General features: G+C 34.7%; 1 protein-coding gene across 2 annotated transcripts; it reads right to left on the reverse strand.

The window, feature by feature from the left end:
• Window positions 1-467: 467 nt before the first annotated feature.
• Window positions 468-27,666, reverse strand: hace1 (HECT domain and ankyrin repeat containing E3 ubiquitin protein ligase 1). Of its 2 annotated transcripts, XM_051131232.1 has the most exons (24): window positions 27,382-27,666; window positions 25,992-26,046; window positions 25,548-25,637; window positions 25,228-25,332; window positions 24,963-25,038; window positions 21,993-22,124; window positions 21,788-21,870; window positions 19,837-19,933; window positions 19,611-19,712; window positions 18,394-18,500; window positions 18,145-18,295; window positions 13,992-14,299; window positions 13,406-13,474; window positions 12,999-13,086; window positions 11,938-12,049; window positions 11,752-11,849; window positions 7,574-7,661; window positions 6,367-6,516; window positions 5,830-6,026; window positions 4,615-4,746; window positions 3,196-3,294; window positions 2,800-2,870; window positions 1,497-1,610; window positions 468-1,278 (listed from the first exon to the last, which is right to left on the reverse strand). In XM_051131232.1, exons 1-24 carry the CDS (start codon window positions 27,470-27,472, stop codon window positions 1,176-1,178), a joined length of 2,718 nt encoding a protein of 905 aa, XP_050987189.1. In that variant the 5' UTR covers window positions 27,473-27,666; the 3' UTR covers window positions 468-1,175. The 2 variants fall into 2 exon arrangements, with proteins under 2 accessions (XP_050987189.1, XP_050987190.1); XM_051131233.1 differs by lacking the exons at window positions 21,788-21,870; window positions 24,963-25,038; window positions 25,228-25,332; ... (1 more) ...; window positions 25,992-26,046; window positions 27,382-27,666 and having other exon boundaries at window positions 21,993-22,105.

A 27,666-nucleotide genomic window follows, 5' to 3' on the forward strand; every position in this document is an offset into this window, starting at 1 on the left:
TTGTGCAGTATATTCTGTTATTACAAGTACAAAAACAAATTTAAATCCAAAATCATAATAATAAATCAGAATAAATAGATTTATATATCTACATTTTCACGTTAACCACAACCAATAGTAAAGATATGATACATTCCTAAAATGATATGACTTCCCTTTTCAAAATCATTTCATGACATGTCCTTGTTTTACATAAGGAAATTATATGATTTGTTTGTGAGAATATTTGGCACACCTAGAACATTATTTGATACTTTATACTCAATAACTTAACTGCACATAAACAATTTAGACATAAATATAAAATGAAGAATTTCTGGAATATACTGACAACACCATATATAACTAAATACATTTGAGTATGTAAAAATATATAGCCTATGGCACAATAATCATGAAAGAATAAGGAACTTTCTAGACCACTAACTGAAAGCGTGCCACAAGTGACCAATACAACAACACAACAGAAAAAAAAAAAAAATAGTCTTCAATAATATGTTGACAGTTGTCAGTTGTGATAAAAGCTATAAATATTTTACTGTCTCACATGCATCTGCACACACATGCAATTCAAGCATGGCGTGAGTTGAACAGCATTAAATAACTAAAATAATACAGCCTGGAGTACACTTATTAATGTAAAAGAAATCTGACTTTTGCATGTAACAGGCCATTTGGTTTCAGTCATTGGCAAATTTATAAGAGTGAAACAAGAAACCTATGAAGAACATGTCTAAGTCATATTTCACCAAAAAATTTAAAAATAAATGCATAACCTATTTTATCATAAATTAGATTTTGTGGTACTTTAATTTAAAAGTATTTTAATCAATAATATTGCTTATAGTATAAAAAAAAAAAAAAAAAAAAAAAAAAAAAAAAAAAAAAAAAATCACAATGCATGTGATTAAAAAAAAATAAAATAAAAAAATTATTTTGAATTTACGGTGAAATGTGACCTAGACATCCTTTTCACATATGCAAAATATCCTCAGTGCCTGAAGTATCATTAATTCATGTCATTATTCACCGATGTCTTTGTCATGAATTTCCTCATGCCAGAAATAAATAAAAGTAAAGGCTTTTGAATTGAAGTGTTGAAGAATCCCTGAACTGAGCCATATGTGCATTGTGTGTCCATTGAGCAGAATTCTCAGCAAACGCAGAAGCCAGCGTCACGCCATGGTGTATCCGTAACTCCCACAATGCAGTGCAACCAGCAACCGATCACGCAGGACGTCCTTGCTGGGGTATTCTGGGAGTTTCAGCATGTTAATACTAGGAGAAGAGAGAGATTGGTAAGCCATGCTACACTGTGAGAGTCAAACCGGTTTCATTACATGCACTTTTTTCTATTTGTTAGTCTTTGTCACTCTTCCAATTCTTCATCATTACGTTCTAAAGGAGCTCTGTGTTTACAGCTTTAAAAAATAACAGAAGAGCCACATTGCCCTCTAGTGCTTCTATCGGAACAACACTATCCATATGTTTCTCACCATGTACTAGAGGTAGGCAGTAGGTTTGATGTGTAGGGCACAGCGGCGACAGTAAACTTCTGCAGACCACTGCCGCCCATCAGAAAAGCAAATCCTCCATGAGGAACTCTTGAACTGTTAGAAGAAAATAAAAAGTATTACAAAAATAAGAGGTACAAATCCCATGTACCCCATAGCAGTGACCAATGTAGCACGGGTATATTTGTAGCAATAGCCAATAATACATTGTATGGGTGAAAATGATTGATTTTTCTTTTATGCCAAAAATCATTAGGATATTATATAAAGATCATGTTCCATGAAGATATTCTGTAAAGTTCCTACCACAAATATATCAAAACTTTATTTTTGATTAGTAATATGCATTGCTAAGAACTAAATTTGGACAACTTTAAAGTTTTTTTCTCAATATTTTGATTTTTTTGCACCCTCAGATTCCAGATTTTTAAATAGCATCTTTTTAAATAGTTCCAGATCTAATTCCAGATTTTTAAATAGCCAAACCCTTACTTATTCAGCTCAATTAAAGAAAAAAAAAAAAAAAAAAAAAAAAAAAAAAAACTTATGACTGGTTTTGTGGTCCAGGGTCACAAATATTTAAAAGAGCAGACAATAATTGGTTATGTATCAGTTATGTAACAAAAACACATTATCTAGGTTTAAACAAAACAAATGTATGTATCTACATTTTGGCATTTGGCCTGTTTAACCTCAGAGGTTTTGACCTTCTCAGCTATCTTTAACAATTTAAACCAGACAATACGGCCATATTTTTGTAAGTATATACAAATATATAAAGCAAATTTTAAATATCCTATTTCCCTATTACAAAATACATACTATTTTTTAAACAAACAAATAATTTATTCTCTCTGAATTATTTTTTTCCATCCAAAAAAAAAAAAAAAAAAAAAAAACTCTCCTTTTTTCTTTTTCTTTCTTTCTTTCGTTAGTTAATTAAAAAACGGCTTGGTATCAGGATAGTATGGAAGCATGTTTTTACTGTAAAATAAATTAAAATAAAATCTACACATTTTTAGGAAATGAATGAATTAATGAATGAATAAATTAACTTTTACATTTTTTAAACCCTATTTTGTACCCTACAAATAGAACACTTGAAGAAAGTCTGTACACTCTACCAATAAAACATAAGTCATCATAAGTCATGCAAGATAAAAGCAATACTCTACAAGTGTCATACAATTATAAATGGTCAGTAGGTAGGTAATTTCTGACAATATTTATACAGCATATGCATTTAAAGTGCCAGAATACAGCATGAATAAATCACTATACATACCTTCCTGTAACAAACTGTAAGAGAAGGACTCTTTCTTCTTGAGTGAGATTTTCAACCACTTCCCAAAACCACTGCAACAAAAACACAAACAAGTCTGTAATCACAGCCAGGTAAATATTTGTCAACTGCTATACATTTTCATGTATATTTTTTAAATCACCATTATAGTGAAAACAGCAGTCATGAGGCAGTTTACCCTCTGCTAAGCTACTGATATTATCTCTGACAAACTTCCTGACTAGCTATTGTGGTCTCACCATTAATGTATATACTGTGATAATGTAAACATTTGAAATCACTGTTATTTTTTTTTATTCATTAATTAGTTTATTTGCACCAGTCTCTATGAAGCAGCATAATTGTCTTGTATATGCTGATGCTGATGGAATACTGTACCTGTATAACAGGCTCCTGCAGGTCGTAGCCACTAGTGTACTCTGTGTTCTTCTTCCAGTCCATCACATCAATTTCAGGCATGCCTGACAACAGCAGTTCCTGCTCACACAAACATAAAAACATACCATGCCATCAAACATGCATACCAGGTTTCTGGCAAAACAGTTCTCCAAAAATGTTTGAATATGTTGTTTCAAATACACCATAGCTGATATCAAACCTGGTGCAAAGCATCTTACGGCACCGAGTTCTAAGTGCATAAGCAAAGAGGTAGCTTGCCAGCAAATAATTAGTAAAAAGTTTTTTGACAAAACTATTGATCACAAAACTATTTTTTGTCTTCAGAAAACTATTTATTCATTTATGTCTCTTCCACTTGGAAAAAAAGTAGTGTGAACATTCTGCAAAGCTTCTCTTTCACAGTAGAAAGAACAAAAAATAGAATTACATGGATGTGATAAAAACATGAATTTATTTTTGGGGTTAACTATTAATACACAGCAACACATAACACTGCTGAATCCCAAAACATCTGTGATTTTGGGCAAAAACTAACAAAACCTATATGAAGGTATATTTTACCCAAAAATGAAAATTCTGCCATGATTTAATCACAGTTCACTTATTCCAAACCCAAGTTTCTTTCTTCTCTTGAAAAACGATTATTTCTTTTTTATTCTGAAGAATACTGGTAACCAAATGGTTAACGGTAGCCACTGACAAAGCCATTGACTTTCATAGTATGGAAAAAAATGACAATGGGAGTCAATGGCTACCACCAAATGTTTAGTTACCAACATTTTTCAGAATATCTTCTTCTGTGTTCAACAAAAACACAATTTCTATTTATTTTCTGTTTTGTTTTAATCATAGTTTTGTCTTCTGTCTTTTAAATGTAGTCAATATTCCATTGTCTGACAATCACTAACTGCAGTTAATGACTGAAATGGCACAGTGTATCATTTTAGCCAATGAAAATAAAATTTTAGTTAATGATACAGTAAATTCTTCATTATTTAGATGTTCTTTTTTCTCTATTATAGAAGCAGCGTGTCGACAATGGCATATTTACAACACCACTTACACATTCTTACTTGTGCATTCACTACATTACCTGTGCAAAAACAAGTTATAGTATTATGTTTATGTTGTGGAATAATCTTGTATAGACTGACCCTGAGTAAGCTTATTTCCTGCTCATTTTACTGGTGTGCAGGTCTTTCATCATAATCCATATTATGAAACATAACATGGTTGTTGTGTTTGTTTGTGTGTGTGTGTGTGTGTGTGTGTGTGTTTCCTCACTGAGCACAGGAGAGAAAATAGCACAGTGAAACTCCAAATGAAAAATGCAACATGAGAATATAAAGAGATAGAAGCAGGAGTCTCATGCAGAGATGAGAGGAGGAATCTACTGACCAGCTCATATTCATCAAAGAGCTGGATGAGCGAGGGGGGGATGAAAGTGTGAAAGCCCTGCAGGAAGGCATTGATCTGCGGCTGAATCGCTCGGGTCATCCTGAGCTCTGTCACCAGCTGCACATACTCTGCCTGACACACACAGAAACATGACAAATCAGACAAAAAACCCCACCATTCACTTCTTCTCAGTCATGGACAGACTGCTTTATACTCTAAACTCTGAGTGACTAAAATGAGGGCAAATGTCCCTAATAAAAAAAAAAAAAAAAAGCTCTTTATCGCATGCGAGTGTAAATGATTTTTAAATGATCTAGAAAAGTACAGGTCATTTTTTTCTAAAGTACTTTTGATTTCATGAATAAAACTTTTTAATGATAAAGTTATTTAAAAGAGGATGGAGACAACTTTTAAATTTACAATGCTATGAATATTATCCATTTAAATAATAATAATAATAATAATAAAAGTTGATTCCAATGGTTTGATTTTAGAATGTTCCTAAAAAAATTATGGAATTATTATATATACATCTCAGAGGTTGCGCTAGACTCTGACACTGTCCGTCATTTTCACAGACAGAGTCGTTAAAAGTCCATCATAATCTATTACCCATCATTATAATTTTCATATTTTAATTAGAATAAAACACTTAATTGCTTTTATTTTTTGTTTAAAAACATTTTTAATCATGCTATGGCTGTAGTGTTTAAAAACAACAAAACATGCTATGGCTGGGTTAAAAAAAAAAAAAAAAAAAAAATCTATTTCTCAATTTTAATAGATTCTCATTTTAATGAACCAAAATCAGTTCTTAAATTATATGTGTGTGTGTATATATACATACATATATATATATATATATATATATATATATATATATATATATATATATATATTATTCCTATGATGCAAAATTGAATTTTCAGCATAATTACTCCAGTTTTTAGTGTCATGTGACCCTTTAGAGATCATTCTAATATGCTGACTTGCTGCTTAAGAAACATTTCTTATTCTGATCAGTGCTGAAAACAGTTGTGCTGCTTAATAATTTTATAGAAATCATAATGCATTTTCTTCAACTTTTATTTTCATTTGATTTGTGTGTGTAATAATCTATATCATTGCTGTCAGTTTTATCAATGTAATGCATACTTGCTGAAAACAACAACAACAACAACAACAACAACAACTTACAGAACATCTATATATTACCTTGTTGTCTTGGGTGACCTGAATGGTAGTTCCTCCTGGTTTGAGAGGGACCTCTTCCATAGTTCCAAACACATCTGTCTCTACAGAAAAAGTAAGCTCAAGGCCAAGGTCACTGATGTCATTGTCCAGAATCCACTGCAGATTTTTAGCATACTCTGGGTCAATGGACGACACATCCTGATAGCTCACTGGGATGCCTGCAAAATCACACACAAAAACACACTTTTACACATGATGCATGTTGCAGACACTCTTGTTAATAACTGTGTTTACCAGAATATTGGTTTAATCAAGTTGTATTAACATGATGACATAAAATATGAAAATTTATGATTCACATGTGACATTATTCTTGTGCTTATAAACATGATCAGCGATTCTATGGACTTCACTTAATTAAAACATATCAACTGTGTGTCTATACAAGTTCTAATCTGTATGAATGCATGCAAAAAGAAGTATAACAAACAGATTCAATGTAAATAAAAAATGCTGACAGAATTCTGATATAAACACTATGTGAGCGAAGTGGGTTACCCAGTATGTGCTTGTAAAAGGAGCGTGTGAAGTAGATGTTCACCAGCTGTCGATGATAGAGAGCCAGACCCAGGATTTGACCAGCAAATCGGAAATAGTTCAGGTGATCTGGGTTTACAGAAGAATTGCTGTTGGGTTGAAACGTGGTACCTGTAAAAAAGAAGAAAAAAATCCACACATGAGCATGCAACATAAAAAAAAAACATTTAAAAAACACAGTGTATCTGAGAACAGAGGGTAATGTTGTCTAGTTCTGCATAAAACACAGAGGAGATGTTTTATCTAAAGGCTGATTTTTAATCATAAGCTTTGCTGATTTTTAGTCATAAGCTTCATTTACATATTCAAGAATCAGAGGCAACGTCCACATCTCTCAGCGGGAGGACGTTAATGGTCCAAGCAACTCCCTGCTGAGATCATAGCCCTGCAGACCCTCAGCCAACATCAAGCTTCCCCTTGGCAGTGACCAATGAGCTTCTTCACACACTGAAAAATTGAAAAGCCATTGTCTGGCTCAGATCCGATCCAATTTTTTTCCTGTGCAAGTGCTACGTCTCACATGATAAAAGAAGGTTGTTCCATGGTGGGCTCTCCTGCACTTGTTTTCATAGAATGTAAATCGTTTTTCCCATTAAATCTGCGCATATAATTTGTATTGTAAGGGTATGGTCACATTTATTGTTGTTCAGCGACCTTTTGTGTGTGAAATCCAGTCATTTCAATAGGAATTTACAGAACTTCATGTAAGAGTAAGAGTGAAAGATTTCCCCATGCAGATTTAGAAATGGGTTCAAATCGGTCACACAGATTTGCCACAGAATGGCGTGAATGTGATCGCACCTACAGTATGTGAACACTGTGAAAGGAAGTGACTTCAAAGGGATGGACACATTTACTCTGCTCAGTGAATTTTGGTGGAGAAATCTAGTGAAACATTTCCCAACAGTTTTAAGTTGTGAGTTGTGTCTCATACATTGCTACACTACAATAGAAAATTTTTCCTTGTGCATGACCACAACTTTTCCCCAGAAAACATGCATATCACATCCACTTATAGGCCGCTACATGAATTGCGTCCTTATCTGTGACTCTATTTCCATATTAATTGCTGAATGTGACAGATCACCAACAGAAGAGAGTGATATTTCAGTAAGAAAAGATGATAGGTACAGCACCCAACCCCTATTTTACATAAGATTTCATTTACCATCGGCTGATTGTGTAAACAGTGCATAGTCCGGGTTGATGATCTCATTGGAAAGAATGTCAAACCACTCTCTGACCACCCCCTGACCCTGAGAAAAGGACAGAATAAAGTTAATCATGACATGAATCATAGTTCTACTGCCTTGCAGCAAAATCCCAGTATAAATACTTTAAAATCTTGTAAAATACAATACATGCATAATATGCAGCTATTACAAGCATCACGAGTACACTCTTGACAAAAAGCAAGTTAGTGAATATTCTTGTATATTATTGAATAGTAGAGTTTTAATAAATAATAATAATTTCCTATAATGCATGTGTATCTTGTGTATTAAAGGGGTCATGGGATGCCCATTTTCCACAAGTTGATATTATTCTTTAGGATCTTAATGAAAAGTGTATAACATACTTTGGTTAAAAATTATCAATGGTAGGGTAAGGGTGCTTTCACACCTGTAGGTCGAATGCATTGTTCCGAAACAGGGATTAAAATGATTACAATGTTGGTTTTTATTCTTGGTGCAGTTCATTTCACATGGCAAAGTTTCTAAATGGACCAAATGCGTTAATACAAGTCATGCGTGAGTAAACTGTCCTCTCACTGGTCAAAGTTCCATGGTTTATTTTCGCTCAGCTGTCATCCGTCAGGATGGAACAACAAGAAGCTTTTTTTTTTTTTTTATTATTGTTGCATTTCGTCATTATATTAATGTATAATTTTGAGCAGAAGTCCAGCATTCGTCAGGAAAACATTTGTAAAATACACCTACTACCAGTGTTGGGGAAAGATACTTTTAAAAGTAATGCATTACAATTTTGCGTTACTCCCTGAAAAAGTAACTAATTATGTAACTTAGTTACTTTTTATGGAAAGTAATGTGTTACGTTACTTTTGCGTTAATTTTTAAATCTGGGCAGGGCTTTTTTTTTTTTTTTTTTTTTTTTAATTTAAAACAATTCTAATGTAAAAGCCCTTTTACACCAAAAGTGAAATGAATTCACCTCAGGCTGAAAGAAAAGTTCATTTATGCAGGAGATCACTCTTCAGCTATACAAAAAAATGAAGCACAAATGTTAGTTTATCTAAAGTAATTTTTGCTTATTAGTATGGTTGAACTGCATCATCGAAGGTCAGCAGCAAAGACACTGGTTAATAAAATGGGATTAAATACATAAAGGATATTTGTTTTATTTACCATATTTAAATATTGCAGGGTTGCGTCATATTCAGAGTTTGCATTTCACTGTTTTTATTCATTTTGAGGAATACTGAATCTAAATTAACGCATGTTCACATTTAGTCTAGAATACAGTAACATCATGTTTACTCCCGATTTCCCGACAGGAGACTTGTCAATCAAAACATTAGGAAAAAAGTAACTGGCATTACTTATCTGAAAAAGTAACTCAGATATTTTCTTAGAAATTCAAAAATAATGTGTTACTTTACTAGTTACTTGAAAAAAGTAATATTATTATGTAACTTGCGTTACTTGTAATGCGTTACCCCAACACTGCCTACTACAAAGAGAGCAATAAGACAGCATTATACAATGAAAAGGCACGCTTAGATTTTGAATGACAAGGACGTGCCTACACACAGACATTCACAGGTTCATTTTAAGAGGTATTAGCAAACAACAAAGCTACTGCTGTTCACGGAACTGTAATTACCAATTATGCAATGTGATATAGCCTGGTTCATTGGTCCGTTGGATCGAACTGCTTTCTCACTACAGCCGAACTGCTCCAGAGTTCGTTTTCAATCGAGCTGAGACCACCTCGTTCAGGCGATCCCGGACCGATTGTTTTGGCGTGGATCCGAGCACAATTTCCGTGTTTACATATGCCCAATACCGAGCTAAGGGGGGAAACATGCCAGGTTCTGAAACAAAGTGCTAGGTGTGAAAGCACCCTAAAACAACACCATTTTTATCTTGTCAAAATGACGTCTGCAAAAATCAACCCATTCTGATGGACTGCTCCTTTAAATGCAAAAGAGCTCTACTTGCCCTGCCCCTTTCTTCTCTCTGTGGAGTGTTGAGCCTGTTTACTTTAGCCGCATTTACTTGCTAAATAGCACGTTATAAGGAAAGGTGATTGCAGAGATTCATAAAAAAAAAACCTTATACTCATGTCTGCTGTAGGTGAAACTGGATCACGAATTATTTGCGCGAACATAGACGCATTTATACAGATCAGGGGCCAGTTGCATAAAAGGTTAAGACTAGTCTTAAAAGTAAGCCAGCTATTTTTTTTCTTTAAAGCTGGTCGTCATTATTTAAATTCAGTTACATAAAAATGTAGATTAGTCTAAGTTGAATCCAAAAAATAAGACTAATTACCCTTTGGCTAACAGCTAGCTGGTCAAATAGCTCTTAAGACAATGTCTTAACCAGATGCTAAGTTTATTACATCCAGGAGGCACATTCCCTTCACAAACAAATGTAATCCACTGCTTCAGCTAACTTAAATCCCTGCTTTGGCATCGAAACAATGGAGGTCGGACTGATACAGCTGATTTAAGGCGGGTCTGAGGTAAGACACTCATGTCAATCAACTATCGTGGGAGCAGCCTCTGTCGGTGTGGCACCTGAGAATGCCTCAATTTGAAAAAGGGGATATTTTTTTACAGATTAATTAAAAAATAACTGCATGGATTTTTATCATTATAGGGTAGATGTGTACATAGACTGCCAACACACATTAATGTTCAAACAACATGTAGGAGAACTAGATTTTAGTCCCAAACGTAATAAAACACACCTGCCTATAAAGGGCAGTTTCACATTTCCATGATTCTCAAGGGCAAAAGTTGTCATAGCTTTGTAAACCTCTATAGTGATGAACAAGAGACTATGACGAATAGGATTTTTGACCTCCTATTTGCTCCAAAAGCCCAAAAGGGGAAAACAAACAAACAAACAAACAAAAAAAAACTTTCCAAAAAAATGTAGATAAATTATGGCAGTCACAAAAAGTGAAATATGTTGTCCAATTTATATATAGTCCAATCACTTCCTAACACAGCATTATAGTGTAATAATAATAAGAAGAATAATAAACCTATTATGCACATGTATAAAATGCAAAATAAATAAACAAACAAACAAACTGCATCCCTGCTGAAAGGGGGGAGAAAATAAGTAAATAAATAAATAAATAAAAAATAATAATACTAATTTAGCTGGTCTTCCAGCTTTAGCAGGCTGATTTTAGAGAGGTTTTCGACCACTTCTTTAGCTGGTTAGGCTGGGAGACCAGTTTAAACCAGCTAAGACCAGCCAACCAGTATAGACTGGTTTTAGCTGTTTTTCCAGCAGGGCCACAGTCTGTAAGCTGATGTAAAGGGTTTAAGTAATCCTAATAGAGATAGCTTACTATATGAGATATGAACCTCGGCAGAGTTATAAGACAGAATAATGGTCAACTTGGATCCAATGTGCCTTGTAAACCACATTGACAGAATCTCTTTCGGGCTAATGGGACTATCACTAACTGTTTCTGATACTACAGAATGAGTGCCATAAACTACCTTGCAGACAGGATGTCAGTTCATTTAGCAATAAGCTGCTTCCTCACAAAAGCATTTTGTGTAGAATACTGAAGCCTCAACTCCATTTACATTCATTCAAAAATGTCCTTCCCTTTAAAGAGGGGCTCTTAAAGACTTTTATGAGATTGTTCAGTTTTGTTTTACTAGGGTTGGGACTAATATCTATGGTGGTCCCCCTGGAAGAGTTGTCTACCTCTTAAAATAGTGCTATGCTGTTAACTTAGCAACACGCTAAAGCAATTACAAACATATCCCTACTGAATAAAAACAGGCTAAACCTGTAGTTTTTTTTTTCTTTTTTTTTTCTGGTTTTAGCTTGTCTCCCAATCGGAGAGACTGACAAGTGTCCAAACCCTTTCCCAAACAATCAAAACAGATCTGAACTAAAGACTAGATAACCATGCTTCAGGCTAGTTTTCAACAGGAATTTCATTACATTCTGTAGCAATCAATAAAATTACAATTAACTAAAAAAAAAAAAAAAGGTACATGTTGGTGCATTATTATTAATCTTGTTGCATTTATCATGGTATTTTTTTTTTTTTTTTTAACCACTTTGCATTATGGCTAACAACACCACTTACTGTGATAGAATCAGTGCAAGTCAAACTTAATCTTACCATTCCCTCTTCACCATGAAACCGCACAGCAATGCCTTGCTTGAGTTTCTCATTGGAGGATTTGGACACAACCTCACAGCTGCTTCGGAATATTGAGTCTGAAATACAACAATAAAAACTGAATGAAGGAGGTGAAAACTGAAAGATGGAGGAACTTTTGAACAGATAATGAAGAAATTTTTCTACCTCTGTGAACAAGAAGAATATCATTTTCATTAACTGGCCTGTGCACCATATCAGAGTCTGGCTGTCCAGCAAGAAGATGTTCATAAAACCACTCACACCTGTCCTTAAATGGCTAGGGAGAAGAGGTAAACAAAGACCCATTAAAACATGATTACATTCATTAAGCCCTGTTGCACTGCACTTGCATCCTAAATGAATCCTTAGGGCACAAACACAGATCTTCATCTTTAGACACTGATCTTCAGCTTTAGTAGGTCAAATTAAATATAATACGAGCCATTTTCTTTTATGAGGTTTGCAATTTATTCAATCATATATGCATGTCTACAGTTTTTACACTCTAATTGATGTGATTTTTGTGATTATATCAAATGAAAAACAATTGATAAATTCATAAAAGTAATAAAAAATAAATAAAAATACATATATATATATATATATATATATATTAGTTAATTAATATTGAATAATATATTAGTTAATTAATTAATATTACTGTTAGTATTATTTATTATATATTTGTTTATTTATTTAAGGTGGGAAATTATCTGGGAACACAGCTGTGCAAAAAAGTTGGGGTATACCTTAAATACTATATTTTTGACAGTATATTACATAGCAATCCTATTAGCATGCCTACAGTTTTAGTTTAAGAAGAGAGATACAGATGTTGGAAATGATAATTTTCATGTAATGTTAATTTGTAGTTTATCAAATATACAGAATCTACACCTCTAATTCATTTAGATGAAATATTATGAAGACAAATATTCGACTCTGGAGAATAACATGCATTTAATAGGCTCGATTTTGATTGCATTGTAAATCCTAATGTTTTTCAGGCCCTGTGGGAACTGAGAGGCCCTGGTGAAGTCTACATCAAGATCAGGGTCAGAAATGATCTTTTCCATTAATGTTTGGGACATTGGGACAGGGACATTTTTTTGCCCCCTTTTTTTTTTTTTATTAATTTTGTTCGTTAATTTCCCACCCTGATCAGGATCTGATCAGCAAATTATACATCAGCTCCAAGATCTATTTCATTCTATCGTCATGATTACCTGTCCTTTAATAATATGCATGAAGCGAGACATGAGCTCAGGACATTCCAGCAGGAAGTGGAAGTGGTTAAAGATGATTTTGGGATTCCTGAGAACAGTAAGCAAGCAATTGTGAGAAAGTGTTATTTTTAAAAGTACAGGCCTAAACATGTATATGTGCACACATGCATACAAACCACTAGCCGTAATGTAAGGTTAAAGGAATAGTCTACCTGAAAATGTAACTCTTATTAACTATTATTATACTATTACTCATTTTCATAATAGTATAAAATTCTCATGGATGTTTTCTCATTTTTAGTAGACATTTCTTAAGAATTTTAATGCAGCTTGTCATTGAACTATTACCTTTATGAGTAACAATTTATGAACGTATTTTAAAAAATTACTAAACGCTCTTGACTTACCTTGTCACAAAACACTTGAGCACTTCATCATGTTTACAGACGAACTCGATGAATCGAGGGGAGGTCATGCTAGAAGAAAAAGAAAAAAAGAAGAAAATGAAAAAAAGAGTATGCATGGTCTCAGACTTGCCAACGACAGTCTATAAATTACGCAATAATTAAAGAGTGATTTAATGATCTAATAACATTATCATTAGAGAGGCAGTGAGGTCAGGGTGAAGAGACATTATGAACACTCACATCGAATGAGCTCACGAGTGGACGTCTATTAAAACACTCATTTTGGTTCTCCTGTATTTCCCATGAACTTTACAGAGGTCACATTCTATACTTATGTAGCTTTTAGCTCCACTTATGAAGTTCACGTTTTTACCGATGCTTTTATCCAAAGCAGCCTACAGTGCATTCAAGCTATAAACTTTTTCACAATGCATGTTCCCTTTGGGAATCAAACCCATGACCTTAATGCCAGCACCGTTGTCATGATCTCATAACTATGAATACTTCATGTTGTTCTCTGCTGTTCAGTTTCTAAAATTGTCTGTATGAAGTAGAAGGAAACTTTTAATTCTGAGGTCAGCCTTACCCATGTGGCATCTGACAGGAACAGCACATGTAAAAAGCCTGGATCACAGCGCTAAGGCGATTGGCTATCATAGAGATGACATCCTGACCGTCGGCGTATCCCTCAGGCGTTTTCATCACTGACTTGGCATCCAGCAACAGAGGGGGATTTTCACTGGAAACAGAAGGGTCGACCTCCTGCTTTTTCAGGAAAAGTGACGCAATGTCATTTCCTGAGGATGAGGTTGTTGCGTCTGTGTTCTCCTTATCCAGCTCAGTGGAGATGAGGACCAGCCATTCATCAAGAGAGTGCCATAACAGCTCCAGTGGCTAAACAGCAACACAATACAACAACACTTCAACACAGATGTGCTGTACAAGACGAGGGCAGGCTGTGCTTTGTGAGAGAGCCAGTGGTGGATGAAGTACACAAATCAAGTACTTGAGTAAAAGTACAGATACGTATAAATAAATATTACTCCAGTAAAAGTGAAAGTACTCCTTTTTCAATTTTACTCAAGTGAAAGTACAACAGTACTCAATTTTTATGCACTTAAGTAAAAAAGTACTGATAGATTCAGCAATTTTATATACAATATATATTTAAATAATTTTATATATATTTTATATATATTTTTTTATATTCTTACTGCTCAAAACGCCTAGCCTATATGGAGTCCAGATATACTTTTGTTGTTGATATGAACTTTGTTGACGAGAGTGATGTAGTAATGTTCACTGTGAGGCTTACACTGCGGTGTACCGGAGAGAAAACAGATTTGACCACCTAATTTTCACCAGTAAGAAAAAAAGTGTTTTAAAGCTTGTTGTTTAGCAGAACGTCACAGTTTATACGTTACGAGAATAAGGCCTGAAGTTAGGAAGAACATTTTAATGAAAATATAATTATATTTTTATGATATTTTTTTTCTCAAACCTTGTCTATGGTTTAAAAACACCCCTGGACAAATGCCCCCAGTGGGCATCACTTCCCACTTTGATATAACTGTAGTTACCATGTTCTGAACATCACATCCTTTATTTTTCCCTCAGGTGTAATCTGTCTAGGTGGTTAAATAAAAATATTTGGACTTATAATTACCTCAACTTAGCTCCAGCAAGCTTGTTAGCTAGACAGTTAGCATCAGCTAACAATATTTACTTATTTTCAGTACGGTTAAACATTCATATCTGTTTATTTGGCTATAACTTTAGTTGATCCAAACAATATAAAAATTGATACCTTTGATAAACAATATAAAAACAAGGCTAAATGCGTAGCTTTTTTTTTATTTATAAAACTACTAACGTTACAGCAGCGGGGAATATATACGTGCATGAGTTATTTTATTTTATCTGTGTTATGTTGTATATAATGTTTGTTTTTTTGACCTAGAGGCACTGATGTAGATGTGTCTGCATTCAAGCATTTCAGTGGACTTAAATAGACACCAGATTTAGTTCACAACAACTGACAGTTACAATAATTCATCCTAATATTCGACATTAGTAGCCTAACTTACTTTCACAAGATCTCCCGGTTCTTACTTGAGAATTCAGTTCACTGGAGACTCGCTCTAAACAGCTCATTTGAATCAGTGAGTTGTCGACTCGAGAACAGCTGCAATTGGATCAGCCCAATTCGTGAATGAATCGTTTGGTGCGATTTGCGAACCGATTTAACAGGTTCGTTGAAAATAATCAGTTTGTTCATGAATAAGACACTGCTTCTGCGTCTCAGAGCATGTAATATTTATCAAGGAGGAACGATATGTTTTATGAAATGTAGTGAAGTAAAAAGTACGATCTTATGCTTTGGAATGTAGTGAAGTAAAAGTAAAAGTTACTTAAAATAAAACTACTCCAGTAAAGTACAGATACTTGAAAAATGTACTTAAGCACAGTAACGAAGTAAAACTACTTCGTTACTATCCACCACTGGAGAGAGCTTTGGTATTTCCATTTGTGAGAGATTTTTCAATTCTACAGAACCTTGAGTGTTCATCTTTGCAGTGTTGGACACTAGGGTGATGTGATATGTTGACAATCAGACAATGTGTCTGATTGTATTAGACTTATTTGCTCTGGTTTGAATCCTTGTGTCGTAACCTCTATGAGAACATTAAGACAGATATTTTAGTAATATCTTTGGCTAAAACATCAGTTTAAAGACATCAGCAATGCAGGATTGATTTCTTTTCTCAAATCAGTACTTATAAATAGTCTCTTTCAAAACACAGACTCAGTTAAATATGTTCACTGAAGTCTTTGTGTGGAAGCTGGTTTAAATTGTTTTAGTAAATATGGCTGTTATTTCAACTATAAGCATTTCAGCCTTTCAAAAATGCAACTTTAAACACTTCTTTCATTCTCAATAGTTATTGTGTTTAACTGCACTGTGTGCTGGAAATAAATGTGTGTCTAAAGCCAGTATTAAACTGTAGGCAGCATTTTATGTTTTATGTTTTCAATTAAAGTTTTTTTTTAATTTGACAGTAAATGTATGTATGTAAATGTTATGTAAAATTTAGTGTTCAGTTCACTAAAATGTTTACTTTTAATTTTTTTAAAGCATTTTTAATGACACCGTTATCCACCCTTCTGAACAAAACAATTTTGATTGAAAATTGTCCATTGTGATTGAAATGTTGCTTATAGGACATACAAACAAACAAGCAAATAAATAAATATATAAATGAAATATTTTACAATAAATATCATTGTCAGAGTTTATCAATTAAATCAATTAAACCTATATATAACTGCATTTAAGTAGCCAAAATAAACAATCATTGAGTGGAAAATATTTCTGGACAGTTTAAGCACTAAGTTAACTATATTTTAATTGCATTAAACGTTCATTTTCAGTTTAAACCCAGTCCTATTCATCATATGAAGAAAAACTAGAGCCAATCACAAACAACTGAGCATATTAATAATCATTTTATGCATGTCAGTCTTTTAAGCTTTCAAAGTAATGTGCCAAATCTGTCATATTGTCCATCGATCAATGTATGCTACAAGAATTAAACATTGTGTGAAACAGAGCCAGGCCCGTAGCCAGCTATGAGGTCACAGAGGTCTGGACTTTTTCATGTTCAAAAATAAAATCCGTTCTTTGAATGAAAAAAAAATGCTTTTTAAAACTCATATGAATGTCTGCATTGTAATTCAGTTTAGACTGTTTGCAAGAATGTTTAGTGTCCGTGGTATGAAAATGATAGCTGCTAGACGCTGCCGGAGTGAACGAGTCTTGAGAGAGTTGTGAGTGAGGGCGTGGACACAGTCGTATTGCCAGATCTAGCTATTATATGTGTTTCTGGGCTTGTCTTTTCCACTTACTTTGACAATTTAATAAGTGGGAAGTTGCAGTTTAGGGTCAGTGATATCTTTTCCCATCATATTGTAAGAATGTTCAATATTTTTTTTTTTACATTTATTTTTCAGTTCTTATTTGTTTTTATAGCAGTATCTGGCAACACCACATTGCTGGCACTTAAGCTGATAGTAATCAAAAAAAGGCCATCAACATGTTATTGCTGACATGCTAGCACATTCTGTAAGGGAAACGCAAAAAAATATCATGATATTATCTGTCAGAAACATTATCAACACTGCCTAAAGCAGTGGCATTTAACACTAGTACACAGATCTGTAGAACAAGAAGGTTACAGAATGAAACAAAATAGTCCGTGCAAACATTTGCAATAAAGAAGTCAATGCCATTCAGTGTAGTAGTTACATTTTCATAAACTATTAATAAGAGAACTAGACAAAGTAATCTATATAGCAATTATTATTAATGAAAACTATAACAGTAACATGCATTGTTGGATGATTAATAAACAACTGATACAATTATCCACCCTTAACAAATAGTAAAATATGAACAAATTTTGATGTAATAAATATGGTATAATTTAACAGTGCTCATCCCTCCAAAACAGCTTTCACAGACATCTACATCTCTGTCTCTTCTAAAGTGTTAGTGTATATAATGAGATGTATTTGTAGGGGTTAATACAGCACAGTTCTTAACCCCACCCCAGACCTTACTAATTTTTAAACTCTGGCTATGGCCATGAACAGAAACATCACTTTCTTCAAGTATTTGATTTTGAACATTTATAATTTCCATTTGAGTAAGGTTTGCTGGCACTGTAATGGCCACTGACCTTAAACACCTGGTTACGTGGTGTCTTGTTTCCGTTGTAACCCATGTCATTCCCGTTGTTTGGGGAGGATGGCCCAAGACAGAACACGTGACAGAAGATCCGGATAATTCGGAGTAAACTCTTTGTTTGGACCTCAAAGTTACTGGACAAACTAAATGGAAAAAGAGCGAGAAATAGATTTGCATGAAGGAAGTTCTACATAATAATGTTTTTCAAGAATTGTGGTGGATAACATATCCTGAGACACACCTCAGCAGTTTATGTCCGTTAGTAGTGGCAACCTCAGCCAGGCTGGTCAAGATCCTTTGGTAGCTGGGGTCACTCTGCTGTGAAACATGTTCTAGAACCTGCCTTAGCTTAAAAATAATATTCAACATGTAAAAATACACTTTTGTAGATACAGTAAACTCATTAAAGGGGTCCTATAATGCTTTTTCACTTTCTGAATTTTGGTCAGTGTGTGGTGTGTATATATGGGGAAAAAAAAAAATAATAAAAAAAAAAATAATCTCAAAGTCCACTCCAAAGGGTGAGACGTTTCGTGTTTAAAAAAATCCCTTTTCAAGAACTACAACGAATGGCTCGTTTGGACAACAGTGGGTTTTTTTTAGGTGTTGTGATGTCACAAAGCTCATTAGAGTATCATTACAATAAATCCCACCTACGGAAATTCAAATGGTTGGGGGGTGGGTAGGGACGAGGTGGGGGATTAGCCTAACTTTAGCGATGCAGCGCAGTGAGCTGCTTCTGGGATGCTTCAACGAGCCACGGTGCGGCTGGTACAAACACAAGCATTGACTAGTGTGGCCGTGACCTGCTCCAGTGGCTGCATCAGAGCCGTAACATGCCGTAGACATGTGCTGTATAGGGGGTCAAAACACATGCTGAGGCGTGGCTGGTATAAACTCAAGCAGACGTGTGCAGTGTGTGGTAAGAGATTTATTCATCATACAGTGTAGATAGCTTCACTTATAACGTGAGTGTTTTTTAAAATGCATAAACTTACACTAGACTAGGCTAGGCTAATCAGTAATGATGTTCTTTGATAATATTAATGTTCTCTGCTTGTTTTCTGTAGCTGTAATTAGTAACTTACACTGTTTTTATTCAATTGTTGTCACGTTAAATACAAATGAAGTCATATTAAAAACATAAGGCTGCTTTTAGCTTTATGCTGGAGCTGGTTTCGGGCAATGAAACTAAGTATGTAAATAATTAAATAAATTAGCATGATAATATCATGTATGGGCGATCTCACAGGCTGACGATAGGACCCATCAGTACTGTAGCATCAACAATACCTTAATAAATCCTTAACTATAAAAACATTTTTTAAACCACCAAGCATGAGGTGTTCTAGTACACCCCCACAACAAAATCAAGATTTTGTAAAAGAGCGTAATAGGACTCCTTTAAGAAACACAGATCGGGGGGAAAAAAAAAGAAAAAGAAAAAAAGAGGCGTACCATGTTCTCTTTAATGTCATCATTCTGGGTCATCTGTATCAGTGTCTGAAACAATCTGCCATGGTGCTGAATGAGAATTTCACACGTTTCGCCATAGCCACCCTAAAAGTAGTTACACATGAGCTTTAGTATCCTGCATGTGTGTGAATATATATATATATATATATATATATATATATATATATATATATATATATATAGCTATGTATAGGTGTGCTGCATTCACCTGCACACACAGGTCAAGCGGTGTGACTCCATTCTTGTCTGGCAAATACTTGGCTCCTCTGAGGAGCAGTATCTGTGCAGTGTCCCTCTGACCATGACTGCAACACAATGGCAAAAGCTTGTAAATTGCATTAATATCAACATCTTACAGCCACGTGAACAGGTTTGGATCTCACATCTGACTGCATGTAAACAAAGAAGTTCTGTATCACAAACATGACAGATTTGAATGGGTGTCAAGATACTAAGTCAAGATATTAAGTACATGATGACAAATTTTGTTCTGATACTTACATAAAACTATCAAAATGGCTTGAATGAATTTAGTTTGAGGCCCGGCCTTTTACAATATGGTTTACCTTTTCCTGTTGCTTCCTGTTTCTCTCCACTGTTTCTATTTATTATTTAAAAAAAAAAGGCAAAAAAGCCAAAAACTAACTAAAAATGGCTTGAATATAGCGCACAAATCAAATGGATTAATGCCAGTAAGTATGCAAGCATGCATAACATGCACTCTTAGGTAAAGTGGATGAAGAGTTACCTATCATCACCCTGGATGAGACATTATTCTTGTAGCTAGTTATAAACATGTTAACAATTAACAAACTTGACATTTTTTTTTTATATCAGTGATTGTCAATTTTCTTGACAAGATCCCAATGTCCACAACAACATTCAAAGCTCCTCTCACCCTAGCTGTTTGATTTTAGTCTATGGCAGGGTTGCCAGGTTTTCACAACAAAACCCACTTTTAATAGCTGAATGTTCTTCAGTTATCCTTTTTTTTTCCCTTAATCAACTGACATGGCAAACTGCTATTTATATCATTTTCATTACTGCAATCATAAACATTCTGGGGCCAGTTGCATACACTTAGCCTCTGTGTTAAGACAGTGTCTTAAGAATTAGTCCGACCAACTAATAGTTAGCCAAGAGTGATCAGCCTTATTTTTTGGACTGAACTTATATAGTTATATAACTGAATTTTAAAAAATGATGACCAGTCTGAAGAAAAAAAATTGCTGACTAACTTTTAGGACTATTAACCTTTTATGCAACCGGCCCATGGTTTGTAGCACAAATAGTTTTGCATACTGCACTTTATTGTTCTTATAGTTATTTATCTATAGTGGCTACTTTTATTAATTAATTAATTTATTTATTTATTTATTTTACTTTAACACAGACACCCAAAAACAGCTTAGTTCAGCATTGCAAAATAATGTAGAAGACCAAGACATCCCCAAGAATATCCATGATTGTCCACTCTTAATAATGGCCATGCCATTCCCCGAATCGGAACAAATGTGTATGGCTGCTTTACTACACATAATCATCACCAAAATCGATATGAAATTACAAGTCAGAACAGGCCCGGATTTCATGTATTAAAATCCTATCAAGCGTATGTTTAATTACTCGTTTTAATTATCTGTTGTGAGGCATGTTAGTGTTGATCACATCATCATCAGCCTTGAGTGGACTGATATCAGTGGCAAAATGTAATCAAAACAACAGACGGATGGAGTGCTGTTGCTCAGCAACCAAGCTCATGTGAGCGTATCCAAAGCGGCACACTCAGAATACCAACAGTGGCACATCTTCATCAAGCTACATTCTTGTTAGCCTGCCCTTACGGCATAGAAACTTGAATAACCTTTGTTATTCTTATCAAAATCACAAGAAAGCCATGTGTTAAAAGGTTATATACAGGAAAAAAATATCTGTACAAACCACTAATTATCCTAATTATATTTCTTGTGTGGTCAGAAAGCATCCAGATTGAGTCAGTGAATGGAAGTTAATTTTCTTAAGGGGCGACATTTTAATTGTCGACCATATGTGCTACTTTTCCAGTTCAGGCCAGTATGAAATAAACAGTAATCATGGTAAACACTGAACGTTTGGTTGGCAGCTGGTAGTTCTGGGGTTGATGATGGTTAGCTGCTCACCTGCAGGCAAAATAGAGTGGGGTCGCTCCAGAGACATTGGGCCTGTTGATGTCCGCTCCACTGTCCAGAAGACACTGCACTGTCTGTGAGAAACATAAAACATCAGATCAACCTTAACAGAGCTGCTAAAAATAACTTGTTTATAACTTGTTTAGAACTACAAATTGTAAGTGTGCAAGCTATGTAGACAGATCAGTTTTTGTACAGTCTTGTGTCCATTCTGGCAGGCCACATGTAAGGCTGTCTGACCCATGGCGTCCTCCACGTCCACATTAGACACATGCTGCACCAGGTCATGAAGTAGCTCTGTCCTTCCATTTACTGCCAGCCAGTGAATCTAATGACATGAAAGAATGACATAAAGAATAAATCATTAGTAAGTAAGAAGTTCCTTCGGTAAAAGTGCTGTGTACATTTTACTTTCACTTTCAAATTAGTGGTAATTCAGCATCAAGCAGTTGTTTGTTTTTAGTTCATTTGAGTTTTCCCTCTTTTCTTCACTTTCTTTTGGTTTTAAGTGGCTTGTAAACAGGGCCGCTGCTGGCCAAATTGGTCCCCTAAGCAACAATAATAATAAAATAATTAATTGGAATTAAATTGTATTATTTATAAATTGTATTACAGTTGTAGATCTAGACAGTTACCTATGACTATAATTTTCTTAGGCCTAATACAGTTGTCTAATTGATTTTATTGTCTCAAGCATCCACAAAACACAAAAAAGAAAATTAAGCAGTTTTATTACGCTAAAACCATGGTTAATTTTGGCAAGGGCTGTGATGTCCACATGTTTTTGTTGAAGAAATTATAGAGGCTGTAGCATTTCTATCACAAGATTAAGTGGATATTTGAATTAAATGTTTGGTCACTACTAAACAAGGATTTGATCATCCAAGTGTAACAACAACAATTATTAGGCCTCTGGCACCCTTTGCAGGCATTTGTAATATGTAATGTTAATTTCATATTAGCCCACATTATGTATTTTAACAGTGCTATTTAATGAAACCATATAATTATTTTTAATTAACCGATCATTTCTGCCTCATTGTTTATATATATATATATATATATATATATATATATATATACACATACATACATACATACACTCCTGAACAAAATCTTAAGACCAGGGGAAACATTACAAATATTCGCATTTTGTGCTGGTGGATCGTAACCAGGTTGTAAGTACTGCTTCAAAATTGCAAAAGAAGAAACAGGAGCAAGAGCCAAAAAATAGAGAGCAGGCAATTTATAGAAAACTGAAGAAAACTCAAACAGGCTGTTCATCAGCTGATCAAAAGTTTAAGACCATTGCCTAAAAAAACCCCACAATAGAACTAAAAGTGTAAAAAAAAGGACTCAGTAGTGAGTAGCCCCACCATTCTTGTTGATTACTTAAAACATTCATTTTGGCATGCTTGATTTGACTGTTTCCAGGAGGCTGGTGGGAATGTGTGTCCATGTGGTGAAGATGGACTCACAAAGGGCCAAAGGGTTTTTTGTTCTTGAAGCCCTTCTCTTGCAGATGTTGTCTTATGGTTATTGGACTGCATTCAGCATCAGTAAGGGCCTTAATTTGGCTCGTGGATCGGTCTGTGTCTTCATGGACAGCCTGTCGGATCCTCCGGCTCAATACAGGTGAATTTTCTTTGGGTCTACCATTTGACTTTTTTGTCCCATAACTCTCAGGATCTTTTGAGAAATGTAAAATGGCTGTCTTAACTGCGTCCAATCTCGGTAACGATGGCGCGTTGTGCGAGGCGTTACACTTGCAGCTCAATGATCCTGCCACGTTGAAAGACAGAAAGCCTTTTGCCTGTGCCATCAGGAGGTCATGACAGTGTGACTGGCTGAAGAACAATGACATAAAAGCCATATTTTGCGCAGATTTGACCTTTTTAAGGCTATGGTCTTAAACTTTTGATCAGCTGATGAACAGCCTGTTTGAGTTTTCTTCAGTTTTCTATAAATTGCCTGCTCTCTATTTTTTGGCTCTTGCTCCTGTTTCTTCTTTTGCCATTTTGAAGCAGTACTTACAACCTGGTTACGATCCACCAGCGCAAAATGCGAATACTTGTAATGTTTCCCCTGGTCTTAAGATTTTGTTCAGGAGTGTATATATATATTAGGGGTGTGATGAGACACTTATCCCATGAGACGAGACAAGACACGAGACTGGGTTCACGAGAACGAGACAAGACGACATTTTTAAACTTTTCTTAAGAAATCCTCAATGATGAAACTAGTATTTTATTAAACTGAAAAAGACAAAATGCAAAAACATGTAGTTGCATTTTGAACTTTATAATATTAAACTTCCATTTGAATGCATTATATGCCGTAATAAACAACATTTAAACAAGAGCTTCACGATTCTGAATAAACTGAGAATCCCAGTTGTTTTTAATCAATTAGAGACCATGATTCTGGAGAAAAAAAAAGATTAGAAAACTAAACAAAATAATGTAATTTACTAGTGGTTCTGACAAACTGTTAATTGCTTAAGTCTTTTAAAAACATATATTCATTTAAACAAACAAACAAAAAAAATGTTCAATGAAGGAGTCTAAGTCTTACTTCACTAAGACTTGTTTGACTATTGAATCTCTGGTGGAAGAGGATAAGCGTTACAATACATACAAGTATTAAGATACTTTCGTTTTGATCGCTACTGTAGACAATAAGTGTTTATACCCAAACTATAAACTTTTATCCCAGTATTTGTGTTATTTAAATGTCTGTAACACAAATGATGATTTTAAGGTGGTTGACAAGACTGTGTTGCTCCTTCTGTGTTCACATTTACCCCGACCCTCCGATTCATTAACATGAGCAGCAACAAAACATGCTTCTCACGCTCCACTGACACTCGCGATGTGAAACATATGATCGCGTGGGTGTTTGAATTGAGATCTCGAAATTTTAAGGATTAATCGTGCAGCTCTAATGTAAACACTGCAAAATGTTTTATGAGGATATTGTCACGAGATCTCGCGAGACACACTGGATGAGATTTCGCTAGATCCGACTGGCCTCACAAAATCCTACTGGTCTCACGAGAAAACATTAATATATATATATATATATATATATGAAAATATTAAAAACTGTTTTTAAAACTGTTGTTGTTATTACGATCTCAAACATGCAATTGTATCATTATACTTACAGCAGTGAGACCTTCATTATTGCAGATATTAACATCAGCATTGTACTCTAACAGTCTGCCCATACACTTCTTCTGTCTGTGAAAATATAAGAACATGGGAAGAGTGATCATTCATAAATGCCTTTCTCAGTTACCATTTTGAATGCAATGCACACAAAAGCTTAGGCTATTTAAACAAAGCCCGAGGGATAAAGACTAATAAATGTGATTTGTTATGCTCCCAGCAGGTGGCGGTACTGTACAGTTTTTAAAACCCTATGTGTACCCGTTTCTTGCAGCCAGATGCAGAGGTGTGCAGCCGGAGATATCCTGATAGTTTGGATTCGCTCCACGCTTTAACAGCAGGACAAGACACTCTACTGATCCACAACTGAAACAACAGCAAACAACATCCAGAGAAGATGTTCAAACTGGGTCATCAGAAAATAAAAACAATTTGCTGTTTATTTAGGAAACACTACCACTACCGGAAACCACTTTATCAAGAGCTTCGAAAATTTAAAAGAGCAAATAGGGAATACAATAAAAATGTGGCTGTGTAATTTCTGCAATTTTGTGATAATGTGAAAAGAGTAAAACCCTTACTTGGCAGCAATGTGTAGAAGGCTTCTTTTAACACGTCCGAATGCGTAGTTGACATCAAACTTTGAGTTTAAAAGCAATTCAGATACTGACCTATGAGCCAAAAATAAATAAATAAATAAATAAATAAATAGGCAATAAACATGCAATTGTTACAATTATGTGTGTGGCCCAAAAGACAGAAGTTTAAAGAAACAACTACCGCCCAAAGAGGATGTTAAGTTTGACATCCTCTTCTTTAGATTCCATTTATGTCAAATTTATGTCATACATACTGTACTGGAAACAGCAGATGTTAGTATTGGGAAAACTGCAGGAGTGGTTGACCTTTTGGTTTGTTTAGACAGGGACTAAACAAGTTATTGTGTTTTTATTGTGCTTCTCTTGGCCTTTGTTGAGTCATGAATTGTGTTACAGTTGCGTTCATAGGGTAACAATGACACTTACCTGTGCTGGTCAGCCATGACCATGGGCATGAGGGTGTACACCGCTGTTTCACTGTCTATAAGAAGAAAAAAAATGCACATATTTCAAACATATTTTCTTTCAAACAACTTCAACACAGCTTTGGAGAATGGAAAAAGGAAAATATCTCAGGCTAGTATGTATGCAGGATCAAACAAAAACGACAATATTACAATAAAGAAAATAAATTGAGAATCAAAGTCAAAAGTACAATTTCCAGATGCATTACAGACAATCATTAGAGTCATTCTACAATTTAGCATACATAGCATGTCCTAATATAATGTTAGTTATATCATTTCTAACAATTTTCTTCAGAAATACCATCATACATCCATTAAGAGAAAATAAATAATTTTACACAAACAATTGTGCACCCTATTTTTATAATTTGCTTGAAATTGCATTGGTGTCATAATTTAGATTAAGTTAAAATTCAAGAAAATATTTTAATTTGTTTATGTCCACAAAAATTCTGGCAGCTATCTTACTGAACAAACAACCTTCAACAACTAAAAATAGTTTATAAAAACAACATGTGATCAGCATCATACAATGCTATTTTCTTTTTTTTTTTTCTCTCCCTCAGTATTTTTTCTACAATTACATATTGTCAAAGAGTATGTCAACTGACTGTAAATTGTTATGGGCATACTGTCATGGTTTTGTGATTTCAATTTAAATGCATATTCAGATTTGAGGTTAACCAAGAAAATAACATGTGAATGGCAAAAGAAGGCCTGCCACTGAAATACTGAATCAATATGGTGAAACTTTCAACTAGGTTAACAGTTAACAAAGTTACCCAGATGACACTGTAGTAGCCATTACCCTTGTGCTTGACTGTCCACTGATGATAAAGAACTGCTTGTTATAGATTTTATTATCATAACTTAATCTTCTGTGTCCGAACAGATAAAATAACCCTTAAATACATGTTACTAAAATGTAGCACTTTATCAGTTTATAGTGGCATAAAGTAAAATAATTGGCAAATTCACCAGGGAAAAAAATCTCCTGTAATATTATGCTGATGTTTAATTATAATGATGTTTAATGATTTGGTAAGCATATTGTTTTTGTATTTTTAATGCACCTCAACACCTCATTCATGTTTTTCTTTATCGTTTGATTTTGGTGCCAAATATGACCTAACCGGACGTGTTTTGGTGAGAATCACCCCCAAAAATGTTAAGAATTTAGCAGTAATTGACCATATATGGATAAAGCTGGATGAACGTGTATGACAGTGGACAGGTATCCTTCCCGGAAGCCGAGATGATTACAATGTATCAAGGGTCTCCTTGACAACTTCAGTAGTCCTCGGAAATGAAAAATGTTTGTAAATCGACTGTATTGCGTGACGTCTCACCTTCGGGGAGTTCCACGGTCCTTGCGCGGCGCAGGGAGCGCGTCAGTCGATTCAGCTGTACATTCAAATGCTCCATCGCCCGTTCCATCATACGAAATGTCCAACACAGAATTCAGCTCATGGAACGCGTATTCACACACACACTCTCTCTATGAAAAGCCAAAGCCTCAATCTCTTCCATCTGCTGTTGGCTGATGCGCTGTGTTCACGACTCATTCCACCGCACAATATCCCTTCATCGCTCTCTGATTCATTTTGGGAAAATATTTCCTCATGGTGTCTTTC

This window comes from Labeo rohita, chromosome 16, assembly GCF_022985175.1.
Source record: "Labeo rohita strain BAU-BD-2019 chromosome 16, IGBB_LRoh.1.0, whole genome shotgun sequence".
Lineage (NCBI taxonomy): Eukaryota > Metazoa > Chordata > Actinopteri > Cypriniformes > Cyprinidae > Labeo > Labeo rohita.